Source organism: Epinephelus moara, chromosome 18 (genome assembly GCF_006386435.1).
Source record: "Epinephelus moara isolate mb chromosome 18, YSFRI_EMoa_1.0, whole genome shotgun sequence".
Classification (NCBI taxonomy): Eukaryota; Metazoa; Chordata; class Actinopteri; order Perciformes; family Serranidae; genus Epinephelus; species Epinephelus moara.
In genome coordinates this window covers 12,938,431-12,953,959 of record NC_065523.1, presented here as the reverse complement: position 1 = coordinate 12,953,959, position 15,529 = coordinate 12,938,431, and the positions used below count along the sequence as shown (strand labels likewise).

General features: G+C 43.2%; 1 protein-coding gene across 2 annotated transcripts in view; it reads left to right on the top strand.

The window, feature by feature from the left end:
- Positions 1-14,120: 14,120 nt before the first annotated feature.
- The window catches only part of hsd17b14 (hydroxysteroid (17-beta) dehydrogenase 14), a 44,245-nt gene continuing 42,836 nt past the window's right edge, over positions 14,121-15,529 (top strand). The window contains exon 1 of one of the 2 annotated variants that reach the window (XM_050070022.1): positions 14,121-14,300. In XM_050070022.1, the coding sequence (XP_049925979.1) occupies positions 14,279-14,300 (22 nt within the window). In that variant the 5' untranslated portion in view covers positions 14,121-14,278. The remainder of the gene's footprint in view (positions 14,301-15,529) is intronic. The other variant, XM_050070024.1, reaches the window with a different exon arrangement.

Genomic DNA, 15,529 nt, shown 5'->3' with positions numbered 1-15,529 from the left:
AATATTGTGAAAACACAAGTGGTGCAAACATAACCGGTACAAATTTCAACATGGGAAGAGTCCAAAATTCCATGCATACATTTAAACAGGGGTGGACTTAATGATTTGGAGGCCCTTGGCAGTGGGTAGCACGGGGCCCCTTGAATCCCAGCCCTGAATCCTATCATGCCAACCGGCTATTATTCATAAATACTGCATCCAGGAATAATCTCTTTTGTGAGACTACAGACCGGATGACTGTTCGATGTCCTCTAGGAATTATTTTCATAAGCATCTACTTTCCATTTTATTGGATATGAACTGCCAGCTGTTTGAAGTGGTGTTTAAAGCATTTACCTTAAATATCAGTGTCCTACCTTCATGTGGGGCCCCAGGAGTCAACGGTGATATTTTAATTTCTTTATCATTAAGGAAACTGAAATCTGGTTGCTTGTAAAAAGTGAAAATATTTATTGACGCCGTGGGCAAAGAAACAAGTGCTTAGTTGTTGGTGCACCTCCAAATCTGGGGATCTTGTAAAGTATTACAACACACACAGCATTGTTAAAATGTTTTTGCTGTCAGTGACTTTAATGAAAGACAAATCTTTTTATCAGGTTATGCATTTCAACATTTTTTTTTATTTTCACAGCAAAAATTGATTGTTAAAATTCAGTAAATGGATGTGTATTCTAGATGTATTATTGTCCCACACTGTAAATGTAAGTTCCGTGCATATTGCCCTAAAGGAATATTATACCCCCCAAATGGCCATTTGCATAAATTAGTCGCTCCGTGTTACATTAAAATCCGGAGGAAAAAAAACTGTTGCGCATGTCTCACAAAGAATCCAAAAAAGGCAAACACCCTTGATGAGTTATAGTAAAAGTATGCTGCATTTACAACAACAAATCTATATCAAAACATGCATTTACAAACTCTTACACAACTCATGTAATTCTTCTATATTTCGTCATATTCTTGGAACTTCCCAAACTCAGGAATTTTTGCTAAAACCCTAATATTTAGAACTTTTCCACACAACCAGGACAGGTTCTGTTCTTATTTGTTTAACCCAAAATACATGTGTGTGGAGAGTGCTGAGCATATGGCAGGATAGATGAGACTAGGATTATATTGAACGAGTTGTGTGAGAATATGTAAACGTAGTTTTGCTGCTGTTAAACACAATGCATCAAGAGTTTTATCCATTTTTGGATTCTTCGTTCACCTGGAGGCATGCAAGGACAAACAAATTCTACGTAACATGGTGTGACTAAGTGATAGACAAATGGTCATTTGGGGGTTGAAGTATTCTTCAACGCACACTTAGATGTTCTTTTATTTAAAATTTTATGAATGTTAGTGGTTAATGCTTAAGTTATTCGGTGCAATTAAAAGTCATTTTTCTGTAAATGTTGGTAGTGTGAGTGTCGGCGGCTTCAGGACTCCTGTAAAGTTGAAAGGATGGAAACAGGAGCTGGTGACTGGCTGCTCTGTCCACTCACAGGTCTTTGGGGGGAAAGTCGGTGAAGGCCCAGCGGAGACACAATGGAGGTCTATGGAGGACACACAGACCGACAGACAGTTCAACGGGTCCTCTGAGCAGATAAGTCGTCCCCATACAAACCAGACGAGGGTTCACTGCTATTGACCCGCGAGAACAGCGCGTCCACTGAGCCTCCCCACCTTGAATGGCCTTGTTGAAAAGGAGAGCCATAAACTGGTGGATGAGCAGAGGAGGGGGAGACTCTGCCTCCCCCTCCTCCCGCCTCCCCCTCTCTCACATGCTATCTCTTTCTTTCCTTTACCAAGTAGTGGTTTCCATCTCACCAAACCCCTTTCCCCCTGAATGTTTAAAAAGATGAAAGGATAAGGAAAAGAATGGAGACAAAAGAGGGGAGGGTTGTGTTACAACCCTGCCCCTGAGAGACTGCTCATGAAAGAGTTTGGGGATGGGAGAGATAGGGACTGGAGAGGAGACACAGAAAGAGAAGGGGGATCATGAAAAGAGGTTTTTCAAACTCAAAGCCGCTAAAACGGGTCACTTCTGTATAGAGAGGCAGACTAAAGTGCAGTCTTCACTCAGGGACGGAGACATTTAACACTGTCAATACCCTCAGATGGAAGGGAGCGTTGATGTACTTGCACCCATTGACTGATTGCGCAAACACACACGATGGCACGCACACACATACACACACACACACACACACTCTGTCTATCTCAATTCCTTCTGTTTCTCTTAACTATATCCAACATACAGCGGCTGTAGATTTAGATTTCAGAGACTCTTCCACCAGATTCTCTTTACCATTACCACACATATATACTGCCTGGATCGCCCTCGCGGCCGTTCCTCCCTCTTTGCATTTAGTGTCAGTCACTTGAAATCCTCACAACCCTCCCACCATTCTCTCAATCTCCTTCTTTGTCTGAACTTGCCCTGCATGCACTTAGATATTTCCGCCTCAGGCTGCATGAGTGAGAGTTGGAGTGAGAGAAAAGAGAGCAAGGGAAAGTTGTTAGCTAAGTGTGGACAGGAGTGGAGGTCAAACAAAGATGACGATGGAAAGGGCAGGGATGCGGGGATGTCCTTTTCTTGGGCTTTTGCCCTCTTACTCTCTCTTTTACACACAAACACACACATTTATAGATGCAATATAAACCGCAAGCATTTCACGATGGAAGAGATATAGAGATTTATTTTAAGGTTCATTCACAGAACAAGTTATCCGTCATACTGTCACATCAAAAGATTTCCCAAATCCGCGCATCACCAAAAGCCCTTGAAGTGAGGTCACAATATTGCAGCCAAATAACACAATGCTCAACAGCGGTTTTCTGTTGTTCCTTTGAGGATTTGTGTTTTCAGCAAACAACATTTTTCATGACCCAAACAGATTGTCAGACTGTTATTAAAGCCCCGTAAAAACAGAACTGATCCTTTCTCTGCTCCCGCCTTCCACACGAGGAACTCACAAAGCCTTCGGCAACATCACTCACTGCATCTCATAGACGTGGTATCAGTTTCACCACAGTCATTTTCTCCTGCTCATGATCCACCTTTTTCAATCCTGACATCTTCAACTGATTCTCATTTCCAGATGTCACTTTCACTACCTTCGCCTCCTCCGATGAAATCTTTCCCACACGCAGCGCCATCACACATCAACTATTGCTTTCGCATTGGACATCCTCCTTCATTTGAAACTCGGATCTGAGCGTAATTGGAAGGTAGCGATTATGGCAATTATTGCAAATAGCTGAGCTGTCAGGGCGAGGCTAACAGTCTGTCTGTCCGCAACTGAGCCACCCGAGTCAGACGTCAGACCTCAATTACGGAGCTTCGACCTCCCCGAGGTGCCCGGTGTCAGTCCTTCATCATCTCCTCTTCTAGCGTCACACACTTTGATTTTCCCCGGCTGATTTGTTTTTACATTTTCAATCCTTTTCATCGTTCCTCCCATCATTCACCTCACCTACAGCGCTCTCCTCCTCCATTCTCCTATCTTCAGAACTCTTTCTAGTAAGAGCTGCACCACCATCGCTACCATTACCACACACACATACACACTGAGGTATAGCTGCATGTGTTTCCAATTTCAGGCGTAATGCTCCTCTCTGCGCAATCTGACCCAATTAGCCGAAGCCTCCTGGAAATGCCCCGGTCGGCAGCCATAGTGGCAGAGAGGTAAAGGGTCAAAGGTGAGGTCATTCACAGGGGGGGTCAGACTCTGATGATTGCGTCACCTCCTGTCTGTGTGTCTGTCTGGCAGGCTGGCTCACAGTGTGTCTTAGACATGCCTGGCTGCAGCACTTTAACTGCTGTCCAACATCCCCATGGACATATTTGGCACAGGTGTAGGATTGTGCAGAAAAAAAGCAACCCAAGCCTGAAATTAAATTTCACAGCTTACTAAAGGTCAAAGAGGATGAGTGACAGGGTCTGGAGCCAGACCACACGTAAACACACAAGTTACACACATGCACGCTGAGGAGAAGTATGCACACACACACACACACACACACACACACACACACATTGGCTCTGACAAACAAACAACACATGCGCCTACAAGTCTTTCCTGCATGAAACTGAAATTAGTGTATGGAATGTTCACCTTCGGGAAACGGATTGGGAGGGAGAGGGAATATGAGAGCATCGGAGCTGCAAACCCTCATTAAGGGGAATGGAGGTCTTAGTTAGGTAATTTCTGTTTAATGCTTAATGAGAAACAGGTTGGAATGGGTGCAAAATGCAGACTGGCGCTGCCTTGTTGCATTACCTGGCAGCCTGCCCCGTTCCAGGTCTGTCTGTTTAGATTTTCTGCTACGTGTGGTGTTGGAGTAGAAGCCGGGTCACTGTCAGTTTATGAAACGGCTTCAGACGCCGCCATGCAGCCGTCGCACAGCGCACACACTCTGCTCGTCTTGTTTACATCGTCTGCCCCCGCCGGTCCCTCTCCTCTTACAGCACCTCGCTCTCCCTCTCCACAGATCACCTCTCAATCACTCGTCCTCGCCTCCTTATCTGTCCCTCCTCAGTGTCTCCTTACAGGGCTCCATCCACCTACAGCAGCTACACTTTCATTCACTTGCCACAGAGCCGTTGCAGTCCGGATGCCCCCGGATTAGACATGCAGCCTAAATAGTGAATGATCTATTTACAGTTACGTCTTCCTTCTTCTTGCCAACACAATCTACACCTCTCTCTGTTCTGCGTTTTTGCACTTATCCACCCCGCCGTCCTCTCTCTGCCCCCCTCTCCTCCACATCCCCTCACCCCCCTCTTCTATAAGCCATGTTTTGTCCCATTTCTTGCCAGAAGAAAAATGTTACACATTGTAAACTTTACTCACTCTACAACACCCCACAAGATTGGATTTCAGAGGCAGACTTTGTGTTTGAACTGCTCTGGCAATTAGTAGAGGATAGACTTACAGCGCACCTACTGCACAATGGAGGCACCGGCCCAATTGTACAAGCCCCTGTTCCCGTCCTGCCCCTCTCCATCTGTCACTCCCATGGGACTGTGTGTGTGTGTGTGTTACAGTGTGTGTGGCTCTGCATGTGTATGGCGGCAAATGCTTGAATTGTTATATGTATGTGTGCATGTATGTTTGTTAGTGTCGGAGCTGGATAATGAACCGAATTCAGTGGATGGCAACACTTAACTTTTAATCCCCCTGTTTAGCATCTATAAGCAGTATTTAAACATTTAAAAATGGTTTATAACACATTATAATGTGGTCATAAGCAGATAAAAGTGTTTGTTAACATATTTGTCAACAACTGTAACTCCTGTAAGTCACCCATAAGTGGATGCTGGTGTATAAACGGACAATAAAACCGAAAATATGTAGAGAAATACAGCTGTAGTGAAAATATGTCTTCATAGTAGGGATGTAATGATACATCGATTTGGATCGATATATCGATTCAACGATTGACAACCCAATATTACTGATGTAAAGTGAAAACATTGATACACATCATCTTTAAGATAAGCTTTTATTTTGAAATTCCCATAGGACATCTGTGTCAACATTTCCGTCACCACATTTGTAAGTACTCAGACAGTGCTAGCGACCTAGCCCCCGGCAGACAACGGCAAGCAGCCAAGAAAAAGACAATGAGGATATTTGCTGGTATCATCTGATATCAATCGCAGGCCTGTGAATTGAATCAAATCGAAATCGTATCATTGCAGACTTTGTGACATCAGCAAATATCGTATCATTGTCTACAGAATCGATTTAAGTTTTGATTAGCACCCCTACTTCATAGGAGAAGTTATAATTGATGGCAAATGATTCACATTAATAAAGTGACTATAACTACATTTCAGTTTATTATAAACCATTTATTAAATGTTTATATGGCGCTTGTTAATGCTAAATAGGAGGACCCTGTAAAAGATTTAATGCCTTACAGACCAAACTATTTACTAAATGCATTGTCTGACTCCAGTACCACTAAAATTAGAATAGAAGCAGCAGCCAATGACATCTAACCAGAAGTTCAACCAACCAATCAGCCCACAGTTCAGTCCAGTTTGCATATATCTGCCATGCCAGTGAGGAAGTGGCAGTGCAGGTTTCATACCATACCAAGGAGTGTTTGCATACTAATGTCATGTCATGTCAAGTCAGCAAAGCTTTCGATTTACTGGTCCATCTACGTCCCAACCCTCACCTATGGTCATGAACTCTGGGTAGTGACCGTAAGAATGACATTGCGGATACAAGCGGTGGAAATGAGTTTCCTCCATGGGCTGGCTGGGCTCAGCCTTAGAGATAGGGTGAGGAGCTTGGACATCCGGAGGGAGCTCAGAGTAGAGCCGCTGCTCCTTCACGTCAAAAGGGGTCAGTTGAAGTGGCTCGGGTATCTGAGTAGGATGCCTCCTGAGCGCCTTCCGCTGGAGGTGTCCCGAGCACCTCCCACTGGTAAGAGGCCCCGGGGCAGACCCAGAACACGCTGGAGGGATTACATATCTCATCTGGCCTGGGAACGCCTTGGGGTCCCCCAGGAGGAGCTGGAAAGCGTTGCCAAGGAGAGGGATGTCTGGGGTGCTTTGCTCGTCCTGCTGCCCCCGTGACCCGGCCCTGAATAAGCGCATGAAAATGGATGGATGGATGTCAAGTCAGTTTTTTTACATAGCCCATTATCACAAATTCGCCTCAAAGGGATTCGCAGTCTATACAGTATATGACACTCTCTGTCTTTAAACTCTTAATGCAAAAGATGTCGCATGTATAGAATAGACCAACATAGAAAAATTACAGTACAGACTATCGGGATGAAAACTTTTATGAAGAATGTGGATGCGGCAGGAAGTCAAGCAGCTTTCAGGTGTTGCCAAACAAATAAGACCATAACCACACAACCTCCTCTGTACCATGGAGACTCGGATTACACAAACACACAAAAGGCAAAACTCAAGCACACCATTCACACATGTAGGAGAAAGGAAACGAATAAAGGGAGAGAGACAGACAGGGCGGGAGGCTGAATTTCCTGGAGGATGAAGATACAGATCCAAACATCTGGAATGAGGCACCAACAGAGCTGATCACAGTATTCTTGTTAGTGGGACAAACATGGACCCAAAGAATTAGGTGTAATAAATTCATGAGATTGAACAGGCACAAGGCCTGAAATAATGAAAGGATAAGCAACTAACTAAGGCCAAAAGATGACTTCTAAGTTTGGATTTAGAGGCCTCAAGAGAGTCAGACTGCCGGATGTCTGTGAAGTCACGTCATTACACAACATTGTATTTGACAGTTGAGAAGCTCCGCTCATAAATCAATCCTGGCCCGCTCATAAAGTCCAATCATAGGCTCGCATTCTTCCTGCTTCAGCACCTTGTGTCTCTGGCATGACAAACTCGAAACTGCTCAACTTCTTTCTCAGCTTGTTTCTGATTCCGTGTATTGATTAAGTGTCACCGTTCATGGAAAAAGCTCAACCCTTGTATGTACAGTATGTAGCAGCTCCACCCATGGGCCTCCATGCACTTTGAGGCCTCACTGAGTGACACTGATATCTGTCAAAGGATCCCTCAGAGGGAGGCTACTGTGCAGATTTGTCTACACAGTGCAGAGTCATAGCGCCCTCCTGTGGAAGGGAGGGTAATCCTGACCCCCCCCCCCCACCACCACCCACCACCATGTCTGCTGAATGTGATGTCCCAAACTGCCTCCCTGTTGAGAGGATACTTTCTGCATACAACTGCAAAATAATTTGAGACTAGTTTTCTTATCTGTGTCCCATCCTGCTTGCGTTGATTATCACTGACAACAAACGGTTTAAATAAGGCAATCCTGAGATGAAGAGGAAGTTGGTGAATGAGGGAGAGAGAGGGGAGGGAGGGGAGGGGAGGAGAGCGAGGGTGAGATGGGGTTGGGGGGACTCAGAGCACCAAGCTGTTGTATTAATCTGCAAATTTTCTCAGATGACGCAGACTGTGACTTCACCTCCCGTCCCCTCTCCCTCTTCATCTCCACATCCCTCCTCTCTTCCGTGTCTCTCCCGATGCCTTGCTCTTGTCGGATGGGAGACAGCGACACACAGCAGGTAAGCCCGGACACCTTCTGGTTGTCATTTCCCTCCCCTCAGCATGCTTGCATTCATTCACAGCTGACACATGTGGCAGGTTTCGAATTATTCGTCACCTTTGACAGCGTCGCTTTGATTTGTTTGGTGTCACTTTGATTGTTTGAGGCTCAGTCATTCATGATTTTTGGCGCGGAGACATTTTTGTTGCAGTAATTTTGAACGTGTCAGTTGATGTAGTTGGTTTTGCAAAGTTAACTGTTGATTTTCACTGTTTAAATCTGCTGTTCAAGCATGTGGAGACCTGTTATATCTTATCAGCTATCAGCATTGTTTCAGCATGCTGTCTGCTTTGAGTTTCCAAAGCGTCTGTTGGCCAAATGAGAGGATGGATTTACTGTACGGAGGGAGTTAGCTGTGTCAAATTCAGTCCTGCTGGAGAGAGAGGAGCGATGGAGAAATTGCGACGGCAGATCAAAAAGGAAAGAAGTGGAGAAAAGAAAGGGAGCTGAGCGGAGAAAGAGAAAGTTTATATATAGCAGAGCTTTGCGAGGGTGAAGAGAGCAGATGTGATAGACAGTCTGTGCTTAAGGAGTTCAAACAACAGATTAATACACTCAGATTATCGTCCGAGAGAGAGAGAGAGACAGAGAGAGAGAGAGGAGGGGAGGGCAGGGAGGGAGGAGGGCGTGTGCCTGACATGTGGACACACACGGACACACACACACACACACACACACACACACACACACACAGATGCACAGTAAATCACACATAAGCACAAGTGTTTTCTCTCACTCACACTCAGTGTCCACCCAATTTCAAGTACTGACAATGAACCACACACACGCAAACCTTTTCCCTAAAGGTTTCTGGCTGCATCTTCCTCTCTGTCTCTTGCCAGACATCTTTTAGTGCTAAAATGTTTTAGTCAGTTAATGGACTAGTTGATTTATGAAGTAAAAGTGCCCAAAAGCGATGTACAGCTTCTCAAATGTGATAATTTGCTGCTTTTCCCTGTTTCATATTATTGTAAATTAAACATCTTTTGGTTTTGGTATTTTGGACTCAAACACTGACAATTACATACACAAAATAGTTTTCCTTAAGGTTCCTGGCTGCATCTGTCTCTCCATTTTTTACCAGATATTTAATGCTAAAATGAATCAGTTAAGGCCCTTTCAGACACAACGAGATAATGGCTGTGTTGAGCAAAGCGCATACGCAGTGTACCACTCGAGACTGACGCCACGTCCCATTTAAAGCCTACAGAATATGGCCCTACAAACCAACAGATGTATGAGACAAATTCACCAACACAATGGTTATTGAAACCTGCTACAACGCAACATTGTTGTGAATAAATATGAAGCCAAAAGTAGCAACAATCCACTTAATTCATTTAGTTTATACAGTGTACATGATGACACAGTTCACCCTACAAGTAACAGGTTGTAACCCTAATCTTAACCTTAACCACCTCTCATTTAGCCTAACATTTTATAGATAGCTAAACGCTAACTTAGCATTTTCTGTGGGGCAAGCAGCTAAGGGTTGCAATCATGTAGGTGTGGTGAGCGAGTTATGTAGCTGCTCCAGCTGCAGCTATACCTACTACATATACCCGCTGTGTGTTGTGACAAATACGGCAATAGAAATGAGGCAGCCAGCTTGGCATGGGAGACAAAATGGAGGAAAAACTAATATTGTGTGTTCTCTGAACTGTAAAACACACATTTGTGCTTGTATCCAGAACTCGAGAGAAAAGCCCTGTCATGAAAACATGTTTTCAGTCAAGTAGATATATAAGGTGTGTTTTAGCCAGTAGCTTGTAGTTACTAAACCTAGTAAACCTAGCTTAGGTTTGTTATATCGAATTTAAAGTGGCCCCCCTCAGTAGCTCTACAGACCTATTAAAGTTTCTTCTCTGAGGTAAAAAGGTTTCTTTTTTTGTTTTTAGGATTTTGTTTACTGGCAGCAACAAAATGATGAAGTCCCACTACAAGTTTTAAAAAATTCTCCCTATGTGGCTCTGTCCTGACTTTGAGTTTTGGACTGTTGTTCAGACAAAATAGGACATTATATAGAGTAACTGATTAATTTAAAAATAGTAAACAGTTTAAGCAATAATGAACGTAGGGTTGGGCAATATATCCATATATCAACACCCTAGGACAGGACATCTCTGAAACGTAATGCGCTTTTGACTTTTTGACGTTTTAAACTGATTATTTAAGTACTACAGCTCTGGCCATGATGCCCCTTAAATGTAACCAATAAAATCAGTAATCTTAAAACAAACAGGAAACTTGTTTAGTTTGTTTAACTTGTTTAGGAGTCATGGGATTTGTTTTCCTGGTTTTAGTCAAAAGTCAAGCAACAAATACCTCACAAGGCATTAAAGCATGCCAAGTGAGGACATGTATTGACCCAAGTGTGGTCACATCCAACCACTGATGGACTGAGTGGAGTCCACATCTGATTGAGTCTGACCTTCACTGAGAGGGTTAATACACACTGATACAAACCCTCCTGCTGCAGCGATCTGGTAAAGCCATGCACCAGACACGTGTTTGATGGCAGTTGTGCATATGTCGAAGGATTTAGGTGCTGCTCTACTTTAAACTGCGTTGATACTTGGTGTGTGTGTGAGAGAGAAGGAGACAGTTTGTTTCTGTGCCACTATTGATGTGTATACAGAATAAGTGTGTCTGCAAGGAAAGATTATTCAGTGATGAGAAGGATCGGATCACATCCAATTCAGATAGTTTCAATATAACTTTCAGCATGTTGCTATATACTGTGTACACTAGCCTACCACAACCCACACAAGCAAAACCTTCCTAAAACACAAGGTTTGGGATTTGGCAGATTTTTTTTTTGAATCTGAAATCAATATTGAATCCAGTTATAAAATCAGAGTCATTTAAAATCTTTGTAAAGATATAATCACAGTACACACAGAAGTAATGTGACTGTATTATCTGCTCAGGACGCCATTCAGAATCAGAATCAGAATTTCTGATTCTGATTCTGATTCTGATTCTGAATGGCGTCCTGAGCAGATAATACAGTCACAGATTCTGATTCTGAATGGCGTCCTGAGCAGATAATACAGTCACATTACTTCTGTGTGTACTGTGATCCCAGGGATGTATAAAGAGAACTGGATACGGCGTTGGAGGCGGGACCCCATTCAGTCCTATAAAAGTTACTGAGTGGCACATGAAACCAAAAAGCTCAATTTCCATGGCATGAATTACTCAGATCTTACACATTGTGGGGGCCATAGAGCAAACTCACCAGAGATTTCCGGCAGCCAACCAGCTAACTTTCGGTTTAGCGCTCCGTTAACTTGAATGGGGAAAAAATGATTTAAATTGAAATGTTATCAGACTGAATGGATCAAATCCTGATAGTGAAATTAGTCATTTCGCATTGTGATGCTAAAAAAAAAGAATCCCCTGATTTACAGACGTTTCTTTCACAATGTAAATCTAGGAGGGAAAAGTGTATTTTGGTTACTTGGCATCACGTGATGGATCCAGAAGTTGTAATTCAACGGTTTGGCCACTACTGTTCCTTGGGACTTGTGTGATCAACACATTCCCACTCTGACCTCCTCTTGGACTTTCCACTTCCACATACGATGTGCAAAGTACCCTGGGTGGATTGGTTGTTGACGTGCTGGGACACCGTGTCAAGTTCTGCCTGTTAAATGCATTGTCTTCTTTCAAAATACACTTCCATTGCCACAGGGAAGTTAACGTTTACATACAGTCTCTTTCAAAATAAATGTGCCGGTACAACACCGCGAATTGACTTTTTTTTTTTCCAACAACAAACACATGTTGTTGGGTGTAGGCAACAAAAGCAGAAAATTAGGTTTGGGAAAAAAGAACAGAGTTTGGCTTTAGAATCTTGCGGGACGCGAACACCGCTTTCTCAGGTGAAAGTCGGTGTTAGTTGCCGTTAAACTATAATGGCAACTGGCTGCAAATCATGCCGATGTTAAAGGATTCCTTTTTCGTTGGTTTCTGAGACCGCAAGTCACCACCCAAGCACTGGATTTTGATGACTTCGGAGTGAGACCAGGCTCATGTAATTTGAGTGTCTCTGTTTATTGATGTTGTAGAGGGTCTGGCCACACTTGCATGTTAGTCCCTGTGTGTGTATCTCACTGGCTAGCTAATTGCCACTGCTTAGCACTGTGCTTATATGTCGGTAACCACTGATAACGTCACAGAAGCATTACTTGTTAACACCATTAGCACTGCCAGCACTGTTTGTGCTGTTAGCACTATTAGCGGCTAGATGCTTGCTCGGCCACTTCCATGTGGAGAGCTCTGTGCAGACAATCCGGGCTGAGTGTCACAATCAGCTCCTTTAGGAACAAAAACTGAAACATTCAAAAAGCCAAACCTCAGCTTTGGCCATAGATTACATATTTACTATTGAGCTAAATGATTATCTAAATGTTAATTGCAAGAGAGCAGATTTGCTAAGAGATTTTTAGACTCAAGAAGATTTTACCAACATGGAACTTGATCTGTAAGGGACCTGCTAGAGGAACCCTACCCTACACACAGCACATGGTGAACTGCGAAATATACAGTAACCATGCCAAAAGGTGAAGGAAGAAGTTGATGCTGCAATTGCATGATATCCTAATTGTTTTGGTCCTGGACAAACTAGAAAAATAACAAAATTAAGTGTACTTGTAAATGCCAGGATGCATGATATATTTTTACTCCATGATCCAAAGTGTAATAAGAACCACTTCCAGCAGGGAAGACACAAAACATTCCGCACATGCCTCATTTGTTATCAATGCAGAATAGTAGTCCACATTCATTTAACAATATTGCATACTAACATAGTTCTGGTCAAAAGAACCACACTCCTACATTTTCATATGGATTCATGCCTATAGCTGTGTGTGTGTTTGATATGTGAGGAGTGTGTTTTAATTCAGTGTTGTAGTGCTGCAGTGACCACCGTCATCTCCTTCTGCTGAACGAGGGGAGGACGGAGGGATTATATCTCGATCCCTTTGCAAAGCTCACACCAAACAATCAACCACTGGAAATAATCCTCTGAGACACACAGACACCCGCACACAGTTACAAACAAACATGCACGTACGGACGCCTTTTAAACAATACATTTCAGTACACTGTGTTTATAAGATACACAAAGATTTAAAAAGAATCTACACATTTCACCTCGTCACTGAACAGTTATGTGCAGATCTGTAAACATGATCATGTACAATAACCTCATGGTAAAATCAATTAAGTCAGGTTTTTTTTCTTTTTTTGTTCATTTTGATATATACACTGGCAGTATATGATGGGAGACCACTCTCCATGCCATTTAGATGTGGAAGTTCCATTAATTCATGTTCTCTTATAGTGGCTAAACTGTCTAAAATGTTTAAAAAAATTGCATGTAAGGTGAAAAATGCCAATTATTTTTCCCAAGCGCCCAATGTGTAGCCCAGTGTCTTCAAAATATCTTGTTTTGTTAAACCAAACATCTTAAACCCAATGATACTCAGTTTATGATGATATGACAGAGTGCGCAGCATCTCACATGAAAAGCTGGATACAGAGAATGTTCAGTATTCTTTCTTTTTTTTCGCTGGGAAAATGACTGAAACAAAACTGATCATTAAAGCAATTGCGTGCCTTTGTTTAAAAGTACATTTATAATTCTGATGCATGCAATAGATAATTAAAGCTACATCTAACGTAAATGGAAACAACATCACATGTGTATGGTAATTGCTGTAGCTATATATAGACTAAATAAGCACATACAGAGTACATACAGTCAGTCAAACCACGTTCATGTTCTTATGTCGATTTCCAGCACAGCTATTGAAACTTGTGGTAATGTCTTAGTTGAGATAAGAGGCAGGCAGACAGATTGAGAGGGAGGGGGGAGGTTTAGCTGTATGTACAGCCGACGTGCATCTGTTTGATCTCTTGAACCAACATCAGCGATTGGCTGGTGACCTGGGTAGATCATCAATGTGGATATAAGTACGGAGGGTTAACACTGACAAGCCTGTAACAGCCGGACTGAAGAGAGCACTGAGGTAGTTTGGCGTGTGCTGCTCCGATGGTATGTGCACCTTCATCTTCAGCAGCCTGTGCTCATTTACAGTAATCAAAGCCTGCTCCTCTGGGAGATTAACTCATTCTGTCATCAGCGGCCCGTTGTCCTGGAAACCATGACGATTAAGAAGATGTGTCGTAAGTACATGACTGCATGTGGAGACTGATTGTGATGGTTATCACGCACTGCATAGGTCAGCCTTGCACATCTGATGGACTACTAAAGTATTTACATTGAAGACCCTGATGTTTATCCAGTCTGCTTCACTTTAAAAGTCACTGTGGGAGACTTTCTGTCTTGTGGCTGTATCTGTTCCATGAGGGCATGTAAACAGCCATCACCACCAAACCAGCGGGAGTTACTTCCTTGTGTCTTTGTTCTGCGCTTGACTCACTTTGAAGTCCCTTCATCTCTCATCGCCAACATGTGTTTTCAAAGCTGTTTCTTAAAGATTAGGCTTCCCTTCAAAGAGGAATGCCTCCTGGTCCGCAGCCTACCTGGCAGAGTTGTAATACCTGTGTCATGTTGCTACGAAATCCAGGATTTACTGTAAGCTGCCTGACCAAACAGACTGAACCCGCTGACTTGACTTGCTGTGTTTTATTAGGGATGCTAAGCTGTAATGTGATGTAACAGGCGTGTCTGTGGCCACTCGTTTCTCTGATACCCTGATCAGTGTCTGTTTCCTGTGTTCCTATAAACTGTACTTAGGTAGGTACTTTTCAGCCAAGACATTAGAAACTTAGGAGTCAAGTTCAACTCTACAAGGTTGTAAATAGTTTCTGTATTCCTCAGTTAAACAGAGACACCAGGACAGCCCAGTAAGTGCTGGTTCCTAGAGGCCAGCTACGTTTCGTCTCATGGCGGCTCGGACATTTCCTGGAGCAGGAAAATAATCTGTCTGTTGGGGAAGGAAGACAGATTTGCAGAGCAGCTTCAGGTCCTTGAGTATGTCCTTGCAGCTTATACTCGTCAGCGCCGCCCTCCTCTCAGGACACATGCTGTTGTTTCATTATTTCAGGGCCTCCATCTGACCTGCTCAGGGAGCGAAGGTTTAATATCTATCTTTCACTGCCGGAGAGGATGACAGTCATCCTTATTCTCACTCTTACATTCTCTTTGTAACAAAAGAAAAGCAAAAAGTTTTGTCCCAAACTAAGCGAACCAGCCATTATTCCTAGCCTGATGACCTGTTGATTTTGAATTTATCCATCAGGTTTTGGTCAGGATGTCATTTGTCCAACGAGGCTACAGAACCTTATCAACCTAAAGAGAAAGGGTCTAATCCTTAAGTGATTTGAAAAATCAGCAAACCTAGAGTTCTGATGATTAAAAAAGCTCTTCCCACCCTGGCCACAAGTCCATT